Genomic DNA, 25689 nt, shown 5'->3' on the forward strand with positions numbered 1-25689 from the left:
CTTTGATTAGCTCAAGTGACTGGGAGCTAGAGTCGATCGTTTCGTTGGTAAACTTTGCTAATAAATCCTATAATAAATGTCAAAATCAATTAAGTGTTAAAACCAATTACGATGAATAAAAGAATACAGAATGAATAAAAAAGATTAAGATGTTTTGTATACCTTTGCAATATCAACAGTGGACTCATTAACCACACGTTGTTTTTCCCTACTAAACTCTCCATTCCCAGCATATACATCCTTGAATAACGTATTGACAAACATATGAGTAAATACTGAAACATAATTACCATCTTTAATGTAGAGAATCAAATTCAGAAATAGATTTTACCACTGATTTCATGGAAGAATCATCATTGAACTTTTGAATTATATCATCATCAACACATACTTTTTTCACTCTGAAAGACTATTCAACTTGAAAACTCTGATCATTCCTACTTTCAACTTTCCACAATAGAATTTTATCCATTAATTGAGCGAACTCCTTTGGCAAATTCCCAAAAGCATTAATCTACGACAAAAAAGAAGTTAATAACATATTGAAAAAGGTTTTGCCAACTTTCAATGTATATATATATATATATATATATATATATATATATATATATATATATATAAATATAAGTAAACCTTATCATGACTTTCTAACATATCAACACAAGATTTCTTTAAAAGGATGGTTGCATCCCTATCAAACAGCACGAGTGTGGTTGAATATGATGAGTCCATCACTCGAATTTTGATCCTATATCTGTAAAAAGAATAAAATTTATGAATAATAAAAATTGTAAAGTACAATGACATATTTGAATAGACATTAAATGAAAGGCACAATAAGTTTATCTTGGAAAGACTTTCATAACATGCTTGTTACACTTTTCGCAAAAGAACATCTTAGAATCTGGAAAAACTGCTTTGTTGCAAACACAAGTTGTATACCACCAATCATCCTCATCCAAAATATGCTTAATGGTTCCAAACAATATGTAAGTGCTTACCTTTGAATATAAAAAAAAATTATCAAAATATTAATGTGAACAACAAAATTGAAAATGTTGACATATGCTGACCTCTTTATAATCCTTGAGACCTTGTATGTTTGTCTCAGGTGTAAGCATTAAGAAGTCATCTTCAACAGTATGTTTGGAACTTTGCGAAAGCTGAGTTAATCCTTGAGATGGAGAATCAGTGTTCTCACACATTCTGTGATGTAAAAAAAATGGTTACAAAATACATATAATCCAATATATGTTTTTTATAACAAAATGAAGAACAAATACAGTATTACCTTGATTTGAGTTCAGATGCCTCCTTGAAACCAACAATTTACTTAATCCTAGTGCAGAACTTATAATTTTGAACTTGCACCTTATCTAAAATGCAATATAGTGTATGTGATACTAACATTGATAATAGTGTAATGAAAAATGTATAAAACTAATAAAAATGTTTTATCTTAAAAAGTTTTAACTTTCGCAAACTCTATACTTATTGCAGCATTTTGTACTTCTCCACTTGAGAGAAAGACATTCAGTTCATCCACATAAATACCAAACAAAGTACATTCTATACGGAACCTATAAATTCAATAAATGTTATGTGACATCATTATTTTCATACATCCCAAAAAAAATGTATGTAGTAAACTTTTAGAACTAAATTACGCATCAGCTTCTATGGCAATGACATTTAATTTTGTTGTATTTCCATTCACTTGCAATTCTCTTTCAGTGCCAACTCCTACTAGTACTCCCAATATATCTACATAATAATAAAGCAAATGATTTAAAAACTTAATAAACATATATTAATACCAATAAAGAATAGAAAATAAAAAAATATAAATATGAACTTACCAACTAAGTAATCTGTATCAAAGCCAGAGGTGGTCAATAAAGACAAAGGCGTGTATTGTGGTTTCATATCTGGAACCAATTTAGTATCAAGCAAAGAAACTTTTGTACCAAACTGGAAATTAATCTTATATGGGTGGTGTGTAGTTCGGTATATTCCACTATTCGGAGCCACATTGAAATTTTGGATGCCATAAACACGACCTTCAGATATTTCATTTTGAAATTTGTAAATTAAAGTACGTCTAATAGACGTGTGTAGTTTGCCTCCCTGCCAAAAATGGATATAAATAATATGTTTAACGTACAAATATTTTTTCTTCATAATAGTGATGGAAGAAACGAAATGCAATATTACCTCTTTGTCTTGAATAACCAACTCCATTGAAAATGGACACCTCTGTTTCCTAAATCTGGAACAAACCATGAACGGACTACCCTAATAATGATATTCCAGTTTTCCTTTTCTGTAGTAACTTCATTTAGTTTCTGGCTTTGCTTTTGAACTTCACAGAGAGACATATTCAACTCACAACAACGATATAGACATATTCAACTCAACAACGATATAGACATATTCAACTCACAACAACGATATAGAAAGATCAAAACTCAACAAATGAGAACTCAACAATATTTATAGATACAAAGTTGATATTCATATGAAATTAAAAGAAATAATAAATAAATAGTTTAGAAAAATATGTAAAGTTTCAGCTTTTGCAGATTTGCATTTGACCTTTTAATAGTAACATGGATTTGGCAATTCTCAAAAAACTTAACGTTGATATGTTAGTTGGGTATTTACTTTTCAATGGTAGAAGAATCAAGAAAGGACAAATGCAGATTCCATTGAGTTGTTAGCTATTAAAAAAGTGATAGGCATATGATGTTAATAGAAATATATACTTTTGACCTACAAATGTAGATTTCATACTAACATGTTTTTGTGAAAACTGCAGATATCAGGTTTTCATGCCAAAAACAATTAAATATTCATATTCATGTATTCAGAGGTTACATAAAAGGTCAAAAGAAATACAGATATGATGAAGGAAAAGTAGGATATCAATTATTTAAAAGTAAAAACCTATTTTGTTGGCGTGGTGTATTCTGCAGTCAAACATTAATTGTAACACTAATGTGGAAACAATGCAGATCTGTATTCGACCAAAAGTAATAGCCACAAATAATGCTGAAGAGAAAGCATGTAACAGATTATTTATAAGTACATACATAATGTGTTGGCGTGGTGTATTCCGCAGTCAAACATTCATTATAACACCAATGTGGAAACAATGTAGATCTGCAAATACATATTGGCGTACAAAGCATTCAACAAAAAGGGATTGAAGAAAGAAGATGTTATCTCATAATTGGACAACAGAAAGACAAACCCTAATAATGTGGACATAAACATATGAACTGCATAAAGAACAAAAGATGAAGTGCATACCTTTGCTAGTGATAAGTAATCTGGTTGAAAACTTGTGCACAAACCATTTAACGTCAAAAAAATAGATAAGATTTCAATACTGATACAAACTTGTTGGAGAAGCAAACTAAAAATGTGCTCCAATTTATTTAATTTATTAGAATTATAACATGGATTTGGAAATTTGTTTGGTCAAACAATGCATAACATGGATTTGGAAATTTTTGATAAACTTAAGGCTCATATGCAGATGAAGTGATAGGCACATGAAGTGCGTACCTTTGCGAGTGTTAAGTATTTTGGTTGAAAACTTACTGATAAAAACTTACTAGAGAAGCATAGTAAATATCTAATGGAATAAATTTATTAATTTATTTTATTATACTTATATGACGTGTTGATATGCATTAATTATAACCAATGAAAAATCTCGTGAAATATGTACAAAATATATCGAGAAGTACAAACAATCGTAACATTACACACTTTCAAAATCAGAGTTTACAAATTATTAAAATTGAAAAGATGAGAGAGATTTTTGACAGTTGAGTATGGTATTAAGTAACTGCACAAGTATCTTGAATAGCACAAAAAATGAAAAAAAAAATCTTAAAAGTGATTTTAATCAACAGTTAAAACATCATATTTTAAATTACAAAATCTTTTTTATAAAAATGAATGATAAGACATTTTGGTGTCTGACATTAAATAAATGGCAAAAATATTGAATTGCGGAAAAAGATATGGAGTAGTGTTGAATTAAATAACAACTTTTTAAAATGACAATAATATAGTTGAAAATCAAAAGACTTAAACATATATAATATAATATAATAAAATAATAATTCATACGAACAATAAACTGATAAAAATGTTCAGATACTATAGTTGATGGATGCTTTCAGTCATGATGATAATATTCATTTATATTAAACAGAACATTGACATCCTGGTTTCTGTTTTCAATGTCAACCTCGAAGATAACTATGTCTCTTGCCTCTAGTTCATGAACATCACAAAATTTTTTCCATCCACTATCTATCTTGACAGACTTAGCTCTTATCAATAGCTTGCATTGAACTTGTGCTTTTGGACCGTAAAGCACAATATCTGACAATTGACTATTGCGAAAATATTTATATAACTGAATTCGAATCCTGCAGAAAAAAATAAGAAGAAATAATATGAAATCAAAATAAAGTATTAATAGAGAATAATAGAAGAGGAAACAACAAGTTTGGTCATGAAATTAACAAAATTATAGGAAAAAAGGTAAGAAAGCTTACCAAAAAACTTGCTTTATAGTTGAAATTAGGTAGCATGAATTCAAAATGAATTAACTTGGACCTTGTCAGAGGAGCATTTGTTCGAACATGACTTAAAAATTTATGAACATTTGATTCTGAACAATGTTCGTAAAGGTATATTTCAAAAGCCAAATTTCCACTATGTCTTAAATAACAAAGTTTGGGTGGTTGTAAATGATAAAAAATTCTTAGATCAGACCAGCCTTCCGTAATCTTTGGATTATAAATATCCATGTTAAAGGTAACATGGTGAACATTATCCTTGTTATTGGAAATAGTCCAACGTGGACCGAGTTCATGGCGTAATCTTATGATAAACAAACGGTTCACAAACCCAAAATCCTTGTCAAAACAGGAAGATCATAAAAAAAAATAAAAGAAAAACAGATAAGAATGCTAGTAAAGATTTTAATGTGTGAAATATTACACAAACTTGTTCTTCGAGGAAAATAGCAAAGAATCCACCCTTCCACTATGCAGAAAGAATGGAACTTTCACCAAGTATGCATTGTCTAATGGTCATCTGTTAAAACAAAAGACGGATGATCTATCAATGAATCGGATGTGAAAGTTTACAACTTCATGAAAATTAAATCAGTTTCATAGACATTGAAGTAGATCGTAATGTAGCAAAAAAATTGGTGATTTGAACATGCGTACCTTTCTGTAATGGAGAAGAAGTTTAAAAAATACTCAATGTAATGTGAAATGTTGAATATGATGATGAGAAACGATGATCATGAAACAGAGAAGATAAAAAGAGTGTTGGTAAAACAAATCTTGAATAAGAACATGCATACATTTATGCAATGTAGAAGATAAAAGCGTGTTGTAGATGATGATCAAAGAAGAGGATGCGGAAACGGAGAAGATAAGAGCCAAATGAGAGAAGTAAAAGTCTTTTGAAATGTGAAAAGACGTAATGGTGAGCAAAGAGTGTTGCTGATTAAAATATGAAAGAGAGCAGTTGAGAAATCTTGACATTGCAATCATGATTTTTTTTAGAAGTGAACACCATAATGAATGAAAACCTGCACCGTCATCAAGAATCAGAATTATTATTCATTAGTGGATAATTTAAAGGTTGTAATCTGAATCAGTTGAATAATGAAAATATACGAAAGATGAAGGAGCAGTTTAAATAAGTACAACAATGCTTTAATAATCATTATCTCGAACAGTGGGAATATTAATGAGTTTAAATATTAATTGACACGTTTAATGCATTGGAATACACAATGCGTTATAAGACGAAGAGGTTTTAAGTGATTAATGGCAATGATAAATAGTGATTTTCAATGCGTTGTAATTTTACATATTTATGTAATATTTATATAAAATTAATTAAATATTAAATGATTAGTTTAATTACTTCACATTAAATGATCTTGGCATGCGAATGTTCTCAAAATTAATATTTAATGTATACGTTAAATTATTTAAAAAATAATAATAAGTAATATTTAATGTTTTGGTCTGCCATTTAGATTTTGAATTTAGATGGAATGATAATTAATTTTGATTAATTCCAAATATAATTAACACTTATTTAGATTTATTTCAAACTTCTAATTTTGATTTTTTATCAAAAAACTTCCAAATTAAAATAATTACATTGAGTGTGAATATCCATGTTGTAGGTAACATTGTTAACATTACTTTCGTAATCAACAATGGTCCACTGTGAACCAATGTCCTTCCCATATTGTATTATGAATAGTCGGTCGACGTGTCCAAAAGCCTTCACAGATTAGCAAGTTCAGAATAAAGAAATAAAAATAAAGATAACAAATAAATGTCAATGAATAAAAATATAAACTTGGTCCTTCAGAAACATAGTAAGGAATCCGCCAATAAATTTTGCAGAAAGTATAGATTGCAGGGTGGTGATGGATGCCATTGCACGATAATAGATTGGTGATGAAGAAGATTAGTAAGAGAAGAAAATGAGTAACAGAAGAAAAAGAAGATTTGTCACTCGGTAGTTGGTAATGGGTAACAGAGGTGCAAACATTAGGAATATATATAAAGAGAATAGGATAAGTCAAACTTGTTCCAAGCGTCCGTACTTACTAGACAGACTGCTTCATAACTAATGCCTTGGGAATAAAAAAATTAAAATGAAGTACGAATTAAAAAAAAATGATAAAATAAAAATTTAAAATATACAAAAATATTAATTAAAAAATGATAATTCGTAAAATAATAATTAACTTTTAAGAAGATAATAAGAATAAATAAAATTTCACCTCTTGAATTAAAACATTTAAACCAAAAAAAAGCATCAAAGGTAAGATCAATTACATAAAATAAAAGAAAATAAGCAAAGAAGATGATTTATTTAGTGGTGTAAAATTATGAAGATTAACGGTTTCAAAAGCCATGAAAGGTGACAAATATTGAATGTTAATAACATTTTCTAGGGCCCACAGTAATTCCCTAATACAATAATTATACAAGTGGCTCTCTAAAAATTTCCCCCCTTGAAATCAGGAATAGGGTAAAATGATCAGAAGTCACTTGACTAAAATAAGTCAAAGACAAATGCGGGCCATGCTTAAAGATTAACATGGTTAATTATTTATCAAGTAAATCTACCCTTCCAAGCTGTATCTATTTCTTCACGTTGAATGCCCCCTCGTCTGTTTATCAAATAAAACAGATAAGATTAAAGACAAAACAGAAAGAATCAGCATTTGCTTAGATGAGGAAACTTACATGGAATGTTGAAAATGCATAACAGCAGGAAGAAAAAAAAGGATTACCGCAAATACATTTCTCGATTAGGGAATTAGCTACATGAACTAAAAAGGCCCATAGATACAAGTCTATCTCTCTAAGTTCTTATTGGTCTTCGTCTAATCTATTTAGTGGACTATCACCTATATGATACTCAAATACAATATGATGACCATCTCACATCACAAGTCAATTTTATTGGATTAAGTCATAAGTCTAAATTCTAAGAAAATATTGAAAATAATGTTAGCTCTAGAAAGAGGCAGTTGAATAGAGTTTAAAAATGTTTCTCAAGACTTTTGTATGACAATTGCCAATAGACAGTCTAGGGATGATAGTCTAGCTGAAAATTTTAGAATATGAGAAATCTAACATCATTGAAGAGCCTGACATGGAAGACTCTGTAGGAAAAATCGTTAATCAGTATAGGGAAAATGGGAGAAATTGAAACTAAAAGGCAAACTTAATACATAATGTAGTGGTCCGATCGACATCTGAAGTTGAATATAGGACAATGGCGTCACTAACGTGTGAACTTATATGGGTGAAACAATTCCTTCAATAGGTCAACTTTTATGACATCCGGAATATGAAGATGTATTGCAATAATCCAGTTGCTCTCCACATTGCATCAAATCCAGTGTTTCATGAGAGAATAGAACATATAGAAATTGATTATCATTTTGTTCGTGAAAAAGTGTTGACAAAAGAAATATGTACTGAATACGTTGGATCAAATGACCAACTTGCATATGTGTTGACCAAGTCCTCAAAGGCACCTCGGATTGAGTTTATTTGTTCTAAGTTTGGTACAAAAAATCTGTATGCTCCAGCTTGAGGGGAGTGTTGAAATAATTATTAAGTCTACTCATGTTAGTGTAGTCAGTAGGACTAAAGTACGAAGTATAAAGAAACTTAAAAGATGGAGATCATTTATTAAACAAACTAAAATATTTGTTTGTTACGAAGCATAGATATAAATAACCAAAGCTTTTGGAAACCAACCTCTTTTGCCATGAATACATTTGCCAACACCATGCCACAAATGACCAACTGCAACAAAACATCAACCAAAAGAACCACAGCATTTTGCTGATCCACACAAGCATTTCTTTCTCCCTTGGGGTGCACTACTGCCATCAGCATGACCAGAACATCCATAATCATATGTTAACTCTACCATTGGAGGAATGTGTCTAAGGGCAAAAAATGCAATGTGAAGAAAGTATTGATTATTTTCTGCGTACAATACTGGCTGCCAGAAGACATTTGGGGAGCAACTATGATTCATGTATCTAGCCACATTTCCAAAAATTTTAGAACTGATAATTAGAGGAGATGGTATAGTATAATCCTCAGTAGATGAGCTTATTTCTTCCAATAAGCTAGGCTCATAATTCCATTTGAATGGATTGTAAATACGACTAGTATCAAAAACATACTCATCATTATATCCTCCATTCTTATATACCTTGGCTCTATCAATTACTTCTCCTGCATACTCACAAATAAAAGTACCAGCACGTATAGGATCAATTGATCGAAGTCCCCACCCTCTATCTTTGGTTTTGAAAACTTCCATTTGGTGCTTCAAACCTGTCTGCGATACTCGATTCTTGCAGTTAGGAAAGCACTTACACATTGGGCCACACTCATGAACCAATGGTCTCCGACTGACTAGGACACCATTTGCAATATATGGAAAGTCACCTTCATTTCTTTGAATGCAAGAGCAGCTCAAATCCCCAGGGACACATGTTTTGTTACAGTTGCAGCCATATGAAGATTGCACTATACCGAATGGTTTTGAATTTCTAAGAGAATTGGAATAGGTGAAAAAAGAAGGCCCCTTCTCGTTGTCAACATCATTTACAAGTGATACAGGAATACTCTCAACTCCTGTGGTGAGGTCTGCAAGAATAAGACCAGCCCTTGAAGATGAACATGAACCTGTCTTCCACTTCTGAATTGATTTCCAAACAGCAAAAGCACTAGGTTGCCCAGGTAATCTAACAAACTTGTACTTGAATACACTACCACCAGACTTCCCTTTTTCTACCCAAGAACCCTGGATTTTATACAGACCATCATAGACATAGAATTTTGCATTTTTATTCACTGCATCTTTCAAGCCCCGGATGACTCTTACTTCATTCTGTCGGTGTACACTTCTATCTAAAGCAAGATTACCCCTTTGAAGCTTCTGATCAACCGCATGCTTGTCTTTCTTGTTGAAGTTCTCACCTTGGCCGGTATAAACTAAAACATCGTCTTCCTCTGCATTATTATCATACACTCCTGAAGAGACGATGCTTAAAGCCACCGGTTCCTCCTGAAGCTCATCCTTGGCATTCATGTAGTCAATTCCACTCATTGACTGCCCATGCAAACCCACATGACACATTTCCATCCGCAAAAAGAAAATATCCCCGATCTCAACCCCAGGCACTGCTCCTATTCTCCTCCTCATGTTTGTGCGAAACACTTTGCTTGTCATCACATTGCTTGCTCTTAAATCCGGGCGCTTGGTTCCCATCAATGTGTTCAAATCCTTGGAATCTTCAAGTTGGCAGAACCTTCTCCGGAGAGAATCAAAATTCATGAGCACAAGATTAACCACTTCCCGATCACCATCATCCCTTTGGGCCATGCTAATACCACCAAGCGAAGAACTGCCACCAAAATCTTGAGTTTTTTTGCGCCGTTTTTGGGATGTTTTGCAGCTCTTCATAGGCTGCGCAGAACGGTTTGGGCTATCGTCGACACTCTCACCATTCACACCCTCCACAGGTGAAGAAGTGTCTCCATTGACTTCATGAGGGGTTTCTTCTTCATCTGGTGGCTTCCTATACGACCTTATTGGAGCTGGAATAGGAGTAGGTGATGGCTGAGATTCTTCGGGTTCCTCGAACAAAACAAACGGAGGAAACCCAGATGGGTACCTTCCAGAGATAGAAAGTTGAAGAGATTTTGGCAACACAGGTGCCAAACTACGCAGGGGTTTAACCTCTACAATCCTAGTTTTATCAACTAAACCAAAACCAGAACCAGGAACTGAGTTTTCGCACAACCCTTCTTCCATTACACACTTTTAACACAAAATACAGATTCACAAGCTCAAAGTAGTTTACAGATTTTTGTTTTCTTTCAAACCTTCAAATTTGAAGCACGCCAACTCTCAACAAAGCTCTCCCTTTATAAATCAAACTTTGAATCAACAAGAAAAGTCTAACCTTTTGGTGCAGAGGGGTCATTAAACCCTGAAGCTGAAGATGCTGCTTGGGAAATGGTTAGCTCAAGAACCCAAAAAGGAAAAGGGGTGAAATACGAACTTCGAGAAAGAAAATAATGAAGGACAATAAAGAATAGTTATGAAACTAACTTTTTTCATTAAGTCGATATCTCAAAATTTATACACGACATAATCTCTTACTTAATTACTTAACTATTATTAGTTACTAAATATCTACGCCAAGGATAAAAGAGATTTCTAAAATTCCTAATTATACATTTAAAATATTGCGTGAATTCGTTTTTATTTTGATCGATAATTTTTATATTAATCGAATAAGTACGAGTATGAATAATATTAAATTTTTTAAAAATTGAGAACGAGATGAGGATGAATATATATATATATATATATATATATATATATATATTCTATTTCTATTTTAATATTGTCAACATCCATATCTCGATTAAAATACTTATAATCTATTAAAATTATATATATATATATATATAATATATTACGTATTTTTTATTTTTTATAATTTTATAATTGTTTAGTTTATAATGAAATTCATTTATTTTTTAAAAATTTTTTTTTATCACAACATTTATGTAATTTTGATTGAATGATGTATTTTAATTAAGTAACTTTTATGTCTTACATTTAAATATTACTATTGTTTTTCAATATTTTTATTTATTGCGTATTTTTTTTTACATAATAGCGTATAACTCTCAATTTAAGTTTTTAATAGCATAAAATTTTCATTTATTAAGTAATGTTAAAAACTTATCTATGCTATTTTCTAATTATTAATTTTTTTGCTTTATTTGATGAATCTATTTGTTTTACTCAACCAATTTTCTTTATTTTTGAACAGATGAATTAAGTTAATATTTGAATTTTTCATCTTATCATACCATTAATTATGCATTTATTTTTCTTTGTGCAATTTATCTTAATTTTTTTAGTGTATAGATTTCATCAGAATTTAAAAAATTGAAGTAAAGAGATATGAAACATATTTATTAATTTGAATATGTGTTTTCTTTTTATATATATATTTTTAAATACTTTTAAATTTTATATCAACTAGGTTTCATTAATGTTTGTAAAATTAATAAATATTTTAGTTTTTATGAAATTTTATTTGGTACTCTAATTTGAAATATATACCACTATAATTTCTTTCTAAATATTTGATATTGAAAAACAAGAATACCCTCCTTTTGATATTGAATATTTGATAATACTATGTTTCCTTTGTTATAATATTTTATTATTGTATAAAACATTAATTTATTGATATTGATATAGTAAGAAAGCGTAAATATGTACTTGTTACTCGTAGGAATGAAAATAAAATTAAAATTTGATACTTGTTGAGTTTGAATATGATAATGGAGTTAAATTTTTTTCTTGAAAATGGATATGGTGGGATAATAAAACTCATCCCTACCCTGTTGTCAATCCCTAGATGTAGATACGTTTGGTGTCTCGTGAAAAATAAATACATAGATGTCTAATGATGAATATGAAAAGACTTAAGTCATATATCGTACATAAATGTCTAATGATGAATATGAAAAGACTTAAGTCATATATCGGTATTAAGCATCAACCCATGATAAAAAAAAGACTTAAGTCATATATCGGTATTAAGCATCAACCCATGATAAAAAAAAGGATAATGATATTTTAACTCACTTTTTTTGAGTCACTTTTAATCCACTACTTCAATTACCATTAGATCATCACATCACATCACTATAAAAAATAAAAAAAAAATGATTTAATGATAATTAAAGCAATGGATTAAAAGTGGGTCAAAAAAAATGAGTTAAAATATCATTTTTCAAAAAAAAAAAAATTTGACTACAAATGTTTCAAGAAGGTACTTTCTTTTATGTACATCCATACATTTCATCCTCGTGTCGATAGACGCTTCAATTATTTATAAAATATAAAAAAAAATATTAAATAATAATTCATTTAAAAATAATTAAAAAGTTAATCATTAATTAAATTAATTATCATTTCATTTTAGAAACTAATTTAAAATATAATAATAACAAATAATTTAAAATTTGATTTCTTGATATCCGGAGACTAATTTTAAATTTAACAATAATAAATAGCGAAAAATTTTTAATTTATAAAATAATGTCAATAATTTTATCAATAATTAAAACTATATATTTTATATAATAATAATTTTTAGTTTATAAGTTTGTTGAGTATGAGATTTTTAATATTGTTTGAAGATCAAGTACTCTCATAAACAAAAAAAAGTAGAAGCCAAGCATATCCTTTGGCTATAAAGACATATAGTTGAAAATTGAAAATCACAAAACTCAAGCATTATATATGTGCTCGATTTATTCATTACTATTCGCAGTGAAAAAAGCTACATGAAACTCTACTTATTCTTACATGGCCGACACGTAAATTCCACACTCACCATCACCTCTCACTCTCACTGCATTACATCTTACTTCATCATACTTATTCAGTAGAGAGTGTCCAAAATTGAAGACAATGGACCCTTTCTTCCCTTACTCTGTTCCTCCTTTTGTTCAGGCTGAGCATCCACAAAGTAAGATTCCTTCTGATTCTTTATCACCTTCACAACCTTCTCTCCTGGCCCAGGGAAAGCAACCTCCAACACTTCCCTAGGTATTTCGCTTATCACATTGTCTTTCTCACCTTCAAAATGTAAATACACAACAACCGAAAACATCCTTAAAAACTTTAAGTCTAACTTAATCTACATAGACAATCAACATAAGAACTTCTGAAGTGTAACTTAATATACCTGCAAGGAAGTTCCTCTGGTTGTTCTCAGCATTGATACCGAAAGCAATGAAATTCATATTAGAGGTAGCGTTGATGGCGACTGGATAAGCTGCTGGGATGACAAATACATCGTTTTCGGACAACTCAGCTCTATACCTCTGAACTTCCCAACTTTCCTCTTGCTGATGATGTTGCTGCTGTTGCTGTTCTCTTAGGCCAACAACTTCAATGTTTGCTTCTCCTTTATTAACCACTAGTATCACTATGGCCTTTGTATTGTAGTTTGGCATAAGAAGACCTCCCTAAATTTATTAACCAAAAAAAATATATCTATGAAATTACAGTTCCAATAGTAATTAATAATGTTTTCTAATAATTATAAGGTTTTTCTTCGTATTAATTACCTCTTTGATATCCACAGAACTGAGGAACACATCCAAGTCCTTAAGCTGGGGGTTTTTCTCGGGGGTGATCTCGTGCAACCTTCCAAATCTGTTGGAATAGACGGGTTTTTGGTTTCTCAGGTTGAATGGTTCATTTTGGGAGGAAAGGGTTTTCTTTGAACTAGATTTAGCATGTTTCATCAGTTCCCGAATCTGTTCCTTTTTAAGTTCAACAATCACTCCCTCTTGCTGCTGCTGCTGCTCTCCCTCCTCTCCAAACAGAACCCTGTTTATCTCCTTGAACTCGCTCTATAAAGATCATGCAAATATAGATAATGGTATCATTCGACAAATCGAAATACAAATATGTAGTTAGATGTTGTGTTCTTGGGTTCTTGCTTACATCGAAGGAGGCCTCTAGAATATTCTTGCTGAATCCTTGCAAGTACGATTGTTGGGCTTCTGTGCTAGATAGGAAAAAGTCCTACAGCACAAACATTTAACGTCACATTGAGATAGAAAATGCAAGTTAGAATTAAAAAAAAGTTGGTTCGGAAATAACAAATAGACAGTACTTGGAATCTGTGAGGGTTGTTAACGGGTATGGCGAGTTTGATTATTCTGAGATTCTCGTTGTCGTGAGGGTTAACCAAAAAGAAAGTGGTTCCTGCAGGGATTTTCTGGGCATGGCCTTGCTCAAGAATGTAGGAGTCTCTGCCGTCAGGGTTCAACAAGGTGAGAATGGCTCTCCCTGTAATTCACACATTAATTATTATCATTATTTATGCATCAGTGACGAATCTAAAATTAGTTGATTACATACCATTAAGGACAACTAGGAGGAAATCGGCATCAACATGGTGAGGAAGGAGGAGGGTGTTGAGTTTGGACTTGAACTCTACAACACGGTAGTTTTCAAGATTCTGAAGTTGTTTGGAGCTCTGGTCGAACCTCTGGAGGACACGAAGGTGACCGTATTGGTTTCTGAATAGAGTGTGGAAGGAGGTTTCAGAGTTGAAGTAGAAGGGGTTATTTTGTGACTCTTCTTGAGTCTCTTGGTGCTCTCGGTGGTGTGAAATGCCGAAAGAGGGTTTTTTTCCCTTCTAGGCAAATGAGTTTGGGTTATTACGGAAGTAGGCAGATTTTAAAAAAATTGCAGAACTAGGCAAAACGTTTTGGGGGTGCACGTTTTGGTTATGAAGAAATCGTGTAGCTCCTGTACGTTCTTCGGTCAGATTTTGTCAACAAGCGAAATTGTGTGGGAGGCAGACGACATTCAAAGGAAATTGTTGGGGGGTGCACGTCCACGACTACACTAGGAAGTATTTGTATTTTTTGGTGTATCTTAAAGCTTTACATAGAGTCTCTTATATAGTAAAATAGAGAACCACAACTCACTATTCTAAGCGATGTGGGACTAAATCAAGCACCATAATTCTAACAATTCTCCCACTTGGGGTTTGATTTACATTACCACCTAGTGTAGTGCCTTCATCATCAATCTTCTCGAAGGCCAGTTGAGGCAATGCAAAGCCTCAACTTAGTTGTTGTGACAGTCTTGGTTAACATATCAGCTGGATTCTCTGCACCTGGAATCTTCAACAAAATCAAATCTCCATCATTTATCAAATTTCTGATAAAATGATACTTCAATTCAATGTGTTTGCATCTGGAGTGAAGAATTGGATTTTTAGCAAGACAAATGGCACTTTGACTGTCACTGAACAATGAAGGTTCATCTTGCCCTTTTCCTAATTCTTTTAGAAGATTCTTCAACCATATCATCTCTTTTGCTGTTTCTGAGATAGCTATATATTCAGCTTCAGTGGTTGAAAGGGAGACTCTTCCTTGAAGTTTGGACTTCCAACTTATAGCTGTGCCACCCAACGTAAAAATATAACCTGTTGTGCTCTTTCTACCATCCAAATCACCTCCCAAATCTGCATCAGAAAACCCCTGTAAAGTGAGATTACTTCTTTTAAAGGACAAATGCATCTTTGAAGTGCCCTTCAAATATCTCAATATCCACTTCACTCCTTCCCAATGCTCCTTTCCGGGATTGGATAGAAACCTGCTCACAACTCCCACTGCATGTGCTATATCAGGTCTGGTGCAAACCATAGCATACATCAAGCTCCCTACTGCAGATGCATATGGCACTTTAGACATGTGATTTTCTTCTTCCTATGTCTGAGAAGATTGCCTTTTTGAGAACTTTAAGTGAGTTCCCAAAGGTGTATTCCTGGTTTTAGCATTTCCAACATTGAACCTGCTAAGCAATTTTTCAATATATTTTTCCTGAGATAAATTTAGAATACCTTTAGATCTATCCCTGGAAATTCTCATACCAAGAATTTGCTTGGCTGGACCAAGATCCTTCATTTCAAAATTTTCTGACAATTGTTTCTTCAACCTGTCAATTTCTGCCATATTAGCACCAGCAATCAACATGTCATCAACATACAAGGCAAGAATGATATAACTATCAATATATTTCTTCACATAACAACAATGATCTTCTTCACATCTGTGAAATCCTGAGTTTCTCATAAACTCATTAAACTTCTTATACCATTGTCGCGGTGCTTGTTTCAACCCATACAAACTTTTATGAAGCTTGCATACAAGATTCTCTTTGCCTTGTACTTCAAAACCTTTTGGTTGTGCCATAAAGATTTCTTCCTCAAGATCTCCATGTAGGAATGCAGTTTTCACATCTAACTGCTCCAGATGAAGATTTTCTGCAGCTGGTATACTCAAGATAACTCTGATGGTAGTCATCTTGACAACAGGAGAGAAAATTTCTGTGAAGTCAATTCCTTGTCTCTGTTGGAACCCTTTCACTACGAGTCTGGCCTTATATCGTTTGCTGCCATTTGGTTCTTCTTTTAACCGATAGACCCACCTGTTTTGCAAAACCTTCTTTCCTTCTGGAAGCTTGGTTAAAGACCATGTCTTATTCTTCTGAAGAGACTTTATCTCATCTTCCATTGCTAGCTCCCACTTAATAGATTCACCTCCCTGCATAGCCTCAGCAAAATGCTCTGGCTCACCAGCATCAATCAACAACAAGTAATGCAATGAAGGGGAGTACCTTTGTGGTGCTACAATGGTTCTGCTAGACCTTCTAGTCGGTAATTCAGGAGTTACTGACTCTACTATCTATTCAGGTTCTGACCCAAACTCTGACTCGGGCTCTGACTCAGGCTCTACATCTGTATTCTGCCTTCTGTTGGCTACATCACTTTCTGAAACTTCTTCTAATGATACCTGCTCTGGCTTTTTATTTGCATTTGCAAATTCTGCAGTCCTGTCCTTATAGAACATGTTTTCATTAAAAGTAACATTTCTACTTCTGATAATTTTCTTGTTTTGGTCATCCCAAAACCTGTAGCCATACATGTCAGATCCATAGCCAATGAAATAGCATCGCTTTGCCTTAGGGTCCAATTTATCTCTACTATTAGAGTTCAACAAAATATATGAAGCACAACCAAAAACTTTCAGATGTGAAAGGTTTACCTCATTTCCAGACCATACTTCTTCAGGTAACTGATAGCCTAAAGGAACTGATGGTCCTCTGTTTATGAGATAGGCTGCTGTGCTTATTGCATCTGCCCAAAATACCTTGGGTAATCCTGACTGGATTCTCATACATCTTGCTCTCTCATTCAAGGTTCTGTTCATTCTTTCTGCCACACCGTTTTGTTCTGGTGTTCCTGGAATCGTCTTGATCATTCTAATCCCATTCTCTGAACAAAACTCCTTGAATTGATTACTGTCATATTCTCCACCATTATCAGACTTCAAACATTTAATCTTTAAACCTGTTTGAGTCTCAACCTCCTGTTTCCACCTTTTAAACACATAAAACACATCAGATTTATTTTTAAGAAAATAAACCCATACCTTTCTTGTAGAGTGATCAATGAAGGTTATGTAATACTGTGAACCTCCAAGAGATTTCACTGGAGCTGGCCCCCAAACATCTGTATGCACTAGTGCTAGTCTTTCAACTTTAGACGACTTACTTGTTTTGGAGAAGCTAACCTTTTTCTGCTTTCCAAAGATACAATGTTCGCAAGGTCCAACGTCAACATGCTTCAAGTTAGGTATTTTACCTTTAGAGACCATGAGCTTCATTCCTTTCTCACTCATATGCCCAAGTCTCTGATGCCATAAAGAGGAACTGTTGCCAACTTCTGCAACTGATATCATATCCTCATCTGCAATCATGTAAAGAGATCCTTGCTTCTTCCCACGAGCAACAACAAGATTACCTTTCATTACTTTCCAGTGTCCATCTCCAAAGGTGGTGTAATGCCCCTCATCATCCAACTGCCCTATAAATATTAAGTTTCTCTTTAAGGCTGGAATATGTCTGACATTCTTCAAAGTCCACACACTTCCATTAGAGGTTCTGATATTGATATCACCTCTTCCTATAATATCAAGAGATTTCCCATCTACAAGGTAGACCTTCCCAAACTTTCCTGGAACATAGTTAGATAATAGTTCTAAAGAAGGTGTAGTATGAAATGACGCACCTGAGTCCATAATCCATGAATCAATAGAACAATCTAGACTACATAATAGTGCATCTTCAATTTCATCAGTTGCTGCATTTGCTGATTGATCACTATCTTGCCTCTTGTTGTTGTTGTTCTTCCTTGGAGCCCTACATTGATTTGTAAAGTGACCCCTTTTCTGACAATTCCAACAAGTGATATCATTCCGGAATTTTGGTTTTGATTTCTCTCTAGACTTTGATCTGCCTCGACCTTGATTACGACCTTTCTGGCTACTTCTTCCTCTAGTTTCAGTACTCAATGCTGAACCGGAACTAGAACTGGAAGATTCCCCTGAACTTTTCCTGCGAACATCTTCGCTTAAGATCAAGTCACGGATGTTATCAAGCTTCAACTTACTATTACTTGCAGAATTACTAACTGCAGTAACAGTTGCACTCCAACTTTCCGGAAGAGATGATAATAAAATTAATGCTTTCACCTCATCATCAAATGTTATCTGCACTGATGTCAACTGCGCAATAATTGTATTGAATTCACTAATATGATTAGTAATCGAGTTACCTTCACCCATTTTTAGGTTGACTAGTCTGCGAATCAAATACACTTTATTGGCTGCAGATGGCTTCTCATACATATTTGACAATGCCTTCATCAAATCTACGGTTGTGTTCTCGTTCATGATGTTGAACGCAACATTCTTGGCTAATGTCAATCGGATCACACCGAGTGTCTGCCGATCTAACAAATCCCATTCCGCCTGCTCCATGTCAGTTGGCTTCTGCCCTGTTAAGGGTAGATACAACTTCTTCTGATACAGGTAGTCCTCTATTTGCATCTTCCAGAACCCGAAGTCACTGCCATCAAACTTCTCAATCCTCACCTCCCCTTCTTCCAATGCCATTGCTCTTGCTGCTTTGACGAAAGCTCCTGCTGCTTTTGACCAAAGCTCCTGCTGCGGCTTTTGACCAAAGCTCCTGCTGCGGCTTTTGACCAAAGCTCCTGCTGCCTTTGACCAAAGCTCCTGCTGCCTTTGACCAAAGCTTCTGCTGCCTTTGACCAAAGCTCCCACTACTTCTCTAAACTGAGATCCCCAAGAAGAAAAAAAATAGAAACCAAATCTTTTCTGATGTGGAAGATCAGACAATGCTGCAACCACAGAGCATACTAAGAAAAATGGCTCTGATACCAATTGTTAGGAACAAGGCAATAAAGGAAAGAATAAAGGAGAGAAAAATAGACACAGAGAATTTAACGTGGTTTGGCTACAATGTGTATGCCTACGTCCACGACTACACTAGGAAGTATTTGTATTTTTGGTGTATCTTAAAGCTTTACATAGAATCTCTTATATAGTAAAATAGAGAACCACAACTCACTATTCTAAGCGATGTGGGACTAAATCAAGCACCATAATTCTAACAATTAGATGAAATCGTGGGGAGGAATACGTTTTTCATTGAGTAATCGATTACCGTAGGCTGTAATCAATTACTGCATGTGTTGCAGTTTTCTGGGTGTAATGTAATCGATTACAGACGAAGTGTAATCGATTACATGGTTAATGCATTTTGTTCGAGTGAATTGTAATCGATTACAATACCATTGTAATCGATTACAGTACAAATTTTAAAAAACAAAGTGATTAAATTAGAATTGGATATAGAGGCGAGCATAATAATTTGTTCTCATTTGATAAATTTTTTTGGTCCATAAAAGAATAAAGTATTTGAACTTGTAGTTGATGAAGGCATAAGAAATATTAATGTTCATAGAAAATTGTCTTAGTTTTGACATTGTAGAAAGAAGAAAAAAACATTGAAAATTAAATTAATTGAAATAAAAAATGTACAAATTATTGGCGAAATGGACATTGTCCCCTATGATGACCCTCAGTGCGACAATAAGAGCATTTTTTTGGCTTATCCGTAACGGGTTGATCCATTTCGTTATGGATCCTAGTCGTTGTAGGTCGTCCCGAAGCCTTACGCCTAGTTTGGGGGTCTGGAGTGAAATTAGGACCTGTATATGTTGACCAATAGTCCTCATTTCGCAGGGGGTGGAATTGGACTTGATAAGCCTTATTTATGTTATCAAGGGTGTAAACTGGATCGATAAAATTTGAAAGTGGCATATGACCAAAAGAACAAACAGCTATGACGTGCTGACAGGGTAATCGACTAGCTTGGAAGTGACCATAATCACACCACCAATCGTTTAATATGACAGTGAATGAGATTGGTTTTGGCCGATAGTAATGGGGGCTCGATATCTCTTGCACCTCGAATTCTGAATTATCTCGATCGTAGCGTTGAACATGACAATATGCAGATTTCTGTTGATTTTGTTGGAGCAAGGTTGTGACATCTTCTGGATATTGATGTCCAGCTCTTAACATAGAGTCTGCCTTTAAGCCGCGTTCAACAAACCAAGCATTTATGTTTTGAAATGTAATTTTCAAAAGTGCACAGATAGGTAATGAGCGAGCCCCCTTAAGCACAAAGTTCATGCACTCCCCCAAGTTTGTTGTCATGTGCGTGTACCTGCGCCCCCCATCATAAGCCTGAGACCACTTATGTAAGGGGATTTTATCAATCCAAGCTACTGCTTGTGGGAATTGGGACCTCATAGCTGAAAGTTTTGCTTGCACGGTAGGTTGTTTGACTTCATAAGCTGTGAAAAAGAAATATAAAATGAAATGAAAGAGTATTATGTATAGGAAATATTTTGTGCATCTGGAATTTAAAGTTAGGAAAACGTCGTACCCAAGTTAATGAATTGTTTCTTGAGATCGACATTTTTAAAGCGGCTGTTGAAGTTGGAACCCAAATGACGTATGCAGTAGACAGAGTGAAGATTGTCTAATTCCCAGTCAACTTCTTCCGATCGTAGGGCTGACAAAATTCCCTTGCCTCTATCAGTAATTAGGCAGAGATTTGGCTGAGGAGTTACATGCTCTCGTAGTAGTTGAAAAAACCAAATCAATGCCTCCTTTGTCTCACCTTCTACTATTGCAAATGCCAAAGGAAATATGTTTCTATTTCCATCCTGAGCAATTGCAGTTAGCAAGGTGGCATGATATCTGCTTGTTAAAAAGGTTCCATCCACTTGAACAACAGGTTTACAATACTTAAAACCTTCAATGCAAGGTCCAAATGCCCAGAAGCAACGTTCCATAATGTATGTGGAACTTCCATCCTCAGCATCAATATTAACTGGAGGACCGGAAAGTTGAAAAATTGTCCCAGGATTGGTTTGTTGGGCAGCTAGTAACCATCTGGGAACTTCATTATAAGATTGGTCCCAATCACCATACTCCATTGTTATTGCTTTCTCCTTTGCAATCCATGTTCTTCTATATGTGACTGTGTATCCGTAACGACTTTTGATGTCAGCAACCAAGCTTTTGATGCGAATGCTTGGATTTGTGCGGACCAAATGAAAAACAATGGAAGCAATTTGGGTCGAATCTAGATTGCAGTGATCTTGTGACATTAATGTAGAGAAACACGTATGTGTACCATCAATGGACTTGATTTTCCAATGATGTCGAATTTTACTATAACTAGCCCTCAGACGCCATTGACATCCATTGTTGTAATGGATGCATCGTGCAACATAAAGATGCGGTTTTGATTCTACCACATTGAAGTTGTATCCATTAGTGATGTGATAATGTTTGATGGCAGACACCGTTGCCTCTTTAGAATCGAATTGCATGCGTTCTTGTAGTTGGACTTCCCCATAGGGATTGTAATCCATAGGAGGAATCAGGACAATTTCTTGATTGTCTGCATTGTCTTCATCAAAATCATCGGAAGTAAACTCTTCGACAATGTCTGGAATGATAGGTTCGTCATCGATTGGATTAGACGAAGAAGATCCTCCATAATTCCACGAACTCATTATGAACAGGTTGGTATGGAAGTTTACACCCGAATTTTTCAGATCGAAAACTAGATCAGAAAATTTCAGATGTCAAGCTTGGTATGCAGAGAACTTTTGATAAGAGAAACAATGGTAGTGTGGTAGAATATATAAGCGTTTTAGTGACTACAATGAAATGGAGTGGGTTGGTGTTCAAAAGGAGGGGGTAGGGGGTGCGAAAAGAAAAAAAAATATTTTTTTTAGAAAACGTGCACCCCTCACACGTTTTCTACTAGAAAACGTACCCCCCACACGTTTTCTAGTTTAAAAACGTACCCCCCCAATACGTTTTCTATTCAGAAAATGTACCCTCCAACACGTTTTCTTCTTACACTTTTTTGATTCTCCGATTCGGCGTGATTCCTGGACTATTGCACCTGCCATGATACTATTACAACTTCACGCTTCTGCACTCAAATTAAATCACGCTTCTGCACATTACTATTGAAAATAATGCATCTTTTTTTGTTGTTCATGATACTATTCACAATAATGCTTTGATTGGAAATGTTTCTGCCACCTGCAAATGTGAGAAATAGTATGAGATTCTCTGAAAAAGTGATTATTATTGAAGAGAAGGTTTGTGTGGTAAACAGAGGGAGCCATATGGTGGTGTGCATGGAGGTGTAGGAAAATAGGGTCCTATTTTTTAGACAGGTGGTGGAGTACGTGAGAGAGAGAAAAATGAAAAGTAAGGCATGTGAGTGAATAGTGTGGTGAGGTAGTTTAAGTATCCATATGAGGTGCAACATTCATATCACTGAATACTTCATTGCCTTCTCGTAGTAGTTGGATTTGCAGCGTACAAAAATTTATTTGTCCTCCGTCAACCTAACAGATTCGGTAAATTTTATGATAATTTGTTTTTTGTTTGTTTTGGTAGTGATTAAGTTCAAATGATATTTTGTTAATATTTTCATATACTTTTACGTAGTTTATTATGGCTCAGAACAACAACCTTCTAGCAAACTTGTCCGTGTTGCGTCATCAAGACGATCACATCACCAACCACATATGGGAAGGAAATGAGAGGGTCCTCCGACCACGACGCCATTCTATCTGGATACAAAAACATACAGATCTTATTGACCCTAGGGTCAGAATGGTAATTGATGCAGCTGGTTTTGGTCACGTTCTGAAAGTGAGTAATATGGAGATTAACCACCTAACGGTAACAACATTATGTGAAAGGTGGAGGACTGAAACTCACACCTTTCACATGCCACTCGGAGAAACAACTGTTACCCTGGAAGATGTTTCACTGCAACTGGGGATGCCAATTGATGGTGAACCCGTCACCGGTGGAAGTTCTGGAAACCTGCTACAATTGTGTCAAGATTTATTGGGGGATATTCCTCCCGAAAATATGTTTACAGGGAACCGAATAAAGCTATCATGGCTAAATAGCAGATTCCGAGAATTACTGGATGACGCAACACTGGCTACAGTTGGACAGTATGCATGAGCACACATCCTCATTTTGATTGGCAGCATGTTGATGCCGGATACATCAGCCAGTCTCGTGCATTTTATGTTCTTGCCATTGTTAATAGATTTGGAGCATATTTCAAATTTTAGTTGGGGTTCCGCAGTATTGGCATGCCTCTATCGTGAACTGGATCACAGCACAAAATTCCATCAAGACAACATTGATGGATGCATGTTATTGCTCTAGTGTTGGGCGTGGGAGAGATTTACATGCATCTCTCCAGAAATACAACCAGTCACGGAGGACGAGATTGTGGCTGGGCTTGCGTTCCCCTTAAGTGTGAGGTGGTGTCGGCAAACACGTTCTATGTTCCATGACCAAACAACTGAGGTGGGCTTCCGGAAAAAATTTGATCAAATTCAACCAAAGCAGGTTCATTATCAATCCATGCTCTACTATTTTGTTCCTTGAAATTCCCTTAGTTTTTTCTTTTCAAATTATTAACACTAATTTTTCCAGTTTTTATGGACATCATATCGACAACCACATGTTAGTCGCATGATAATAATAAATGTTTCTCCAATTAGTCGGGCATTGGTTCCTCTTATATGTTTTGCGATGGTTGAATTTCACCAAGTTGACCGGGTAGTTAGACAGTTTGGTTGGCGACAAAACATCCCACCCGACCCGATGAACCTGGATGAGGTTCACCGAATTGATCTCCAAGGAAGGGGGAAATTAATTGGAGGCAATATCACCATCGCTTTATCATGCTATGGAATAATCGCCATAATTCCATTGTTCAGGGCGAACCTTTCACCAAAAGTGGCCATCTGCGTTATAACTCGCCCTACATGCAATGGTACATAAATCATACCATTTGGTATATCACGGCTAATGCGCAATCATCCGATGATGAAGTGAGAATCATTTTTTCATTCCCTGCATGTTAATTAAAGTTTCGATTATAATTGATTTTAAATAATAAAATTTAATTTTTTATTTTGTTTTAGTATGACATGCCGGAGCAATTTCAGAATCCGCCTTCACATCAGCAGTTTCGTCCGGATACATCCTTTTCCGGCCTCCTTCAGTCACAAAATGTATCTGCTGGTTTTGGGAATTGGGATCACAGAATGTATCCTCCATCGTCATCTCAACAAGTTCCCACTTCATATGGTTTTTTTCCAACACCTTTAAACTTTGGATCAGGTCCAGCGCAATATTATGGTGGTTCAGCTAGCCCACATATTTCCAGCTATGGGGGTGTTCCATCACAAATGTTTGGGACATCAGCACTAACTCCACCATCTGCATACCGAGGTGCCTCATCTTCACAACCATACTACAGACCTGAAATTCCATTTAATGTTTCAGAAGGAGGTTCTGAATCTGTGGAAGTGGAAGATACTGATGACGAAAGTGAGTCACCCCCTCCTCCCCCACAACCTAAGAGACGACCTCGACGACCGACACGAAGGCCACCATGCGGCACAGGCAGCCATCGTTGAATAATGTTGTTGTGAAATAAAGTTATCACATTGTGGGAGAATATTGTACTTTGTATATGTATTATTTCAATATGACAATTGCATATGTATGTAATGAATTCAACCTTTATCATTTTGTCTTTCTTCATTCACTCAATAATTGTGCAACTACTATGCTTATAAAAACCACATCCCCACACTACATCAAATGCAAACTTTCAACTTTTCAACACATCAATTGGTTGACATCTCCTTCCTCTTTTTCTTTCTTAATTGAAAACCCAAAGATGGAACAATTTTCCCCTGAAATGTTTGGCATAACAGAGTCGCAGGATTTCACCAATTCTTACATAGCTGCCTTATACACAAACGGTGAAATTAAACTCTGTGAGGATGAGGTGAAGTTCATATGTCAGACTCCGGAGATTGTTTGCATTCCATACAACTACACATACAACATGCTGAAGCAAAGAGTTTGTGCAGCCATTCCAAGCCAGTCACACACAACTATTAACAACCTATACTTCAGACGACCCACAATGACTTCTGAAGGAAATATTGTC

General features: G+C 34.6%; 3 protein-coding genes across 3 annotated transcripts; all 3 read right to left on the bottom strand.

Moving 5' to 3' along the window:
• Positions 1 to 6918: 6918 nt before the first annotated feature.
• Positions 6919 to 10687, bottom strand: LOC114168317 (histone-lysine N-methyltransferase, H3 lysine-9 specific SUVH1-like). The gene is made up of 2 exons (XM_028053080.2): positions 8343 to 10687; positions 6919 to 7240 (listed from the first exon to the last, which is right to left on the bottom strand). Exon 1 carries the CDS (start codon positions 10417 to 10419, stop codon positions 8404 to 8406), a length of 2016 nt encoding a protein of 671 aa, XP_027908881.2. The 5' UTR covers positions 10420 to 10687; the 3' UTR covers positions 6919 to 7240; positions 8343 to 8403.
• A 2223-nt stretch (positions 10688 to 12910) lies between these two features.
• LOC114168322 (beta-conglycinin beta subunit 1-like) lies at positions 12911 to 15027 on the bottom strand. Its single transcript, XM_085668906.1, has 7 exons — positions 14998 to 15027; positions 14575 to 14854; positions 14327 to 14502; positions 14155 to 14235; positions 13773 to 14060; positions 13388 to 13670; positions 12911 to 13278 (listed from the first exon to the last, which is right to left on the bottom strand). Exons 1-7 carry the CDS (start codon positions 15025 to 15027, stop codon positions 13082 to 13084), a joined length of 1335 nt encoding a protein of 444 aa, XP_085525032.1. The 3' UTR covers positions 12911 to 13081.
• Positions 15028 to 20135: 5108 nt separating this feature from the next.
• On the bottom strand, positions 20136 to 22186 carry LOC146880882 (uncharacterized). The gene is made up of 2 exons (XM_085668907.1): positions 21046 to 22186; positions 20136 to 20953 (listed from the first exon to the last, which is right to left on the bottom strand). The coding sequence occupies exons 1-2, from the start codon at positions 22184 to 22186 to the stop codon at positions 20136 to 20138; spliced, it is 1959 nt and encodes a 652-aa protein (XP_085525033.1).
• Positions 22187 to 25689: the final 3503 nt, after the last annotated feature.

This window comes from Vigna unguiculata, chromosome 11, assembly GCF_037176805.1.
Source record: "Vigna unguiculata cultivar grain cowpea cultivar isolate G323 ecotype 2 chromosome 11, ASM3717680v1, whole genome shotgun sequence".
In the NCBI taxonomy this organism is placed as follows: Eukaryota; Viridiplantae; Streptophyta; class Magnoliopsida; order Fabales; family Fabaceae; genus Vigna; species Vigna unguiculata.

Excerpts from the sequence above, each read along its gene's own strand:
- LOC114168317 (XM_028053080.2), bottom strand. The coding sequence starts at position 10,419 with ATGGAAGAAGGGTTGTGCGAAAACTCAGTTCCTGGTTCTGGTTTTGGT.
- LOC114168322 (XM_085668906.1), bottom strand. The coding sequence starts at position 15,027 with ATGTCGTCTGCCTCCCACACAATTTCGCTT. Across the intron at positions 13,671-13,772 it reads GTTCTGTGGATATCAAAGAG|GGAGGTCTTCTTATGCCAAA; the intron begins GTAATTAATACG and ends TAATAAATTTAG. Across the intron at positions 13,279-13,387 it reads CCAGAGGAACTTCCTTGCAG|GTGAGAAAGACAATGTGATA; the intron begins GTATATTAAGTT and ends TACATTTTGAAG.
- LOC146880882 (XM_085668907.1), bottom strand. The coding sequence starts at position 22,186 with ATGAGTTCGTGGAATTATGGAGGATCTTCTTCGTCTAATCCAATCGAT. Across the intron at positions 20,954-21,045 it reads GAAACAATTCATTAACTTGG|CTTATGAAGTCAAACAACCT; the intron begins GTACGACGTTTT and ends TCTTTTTCACAG.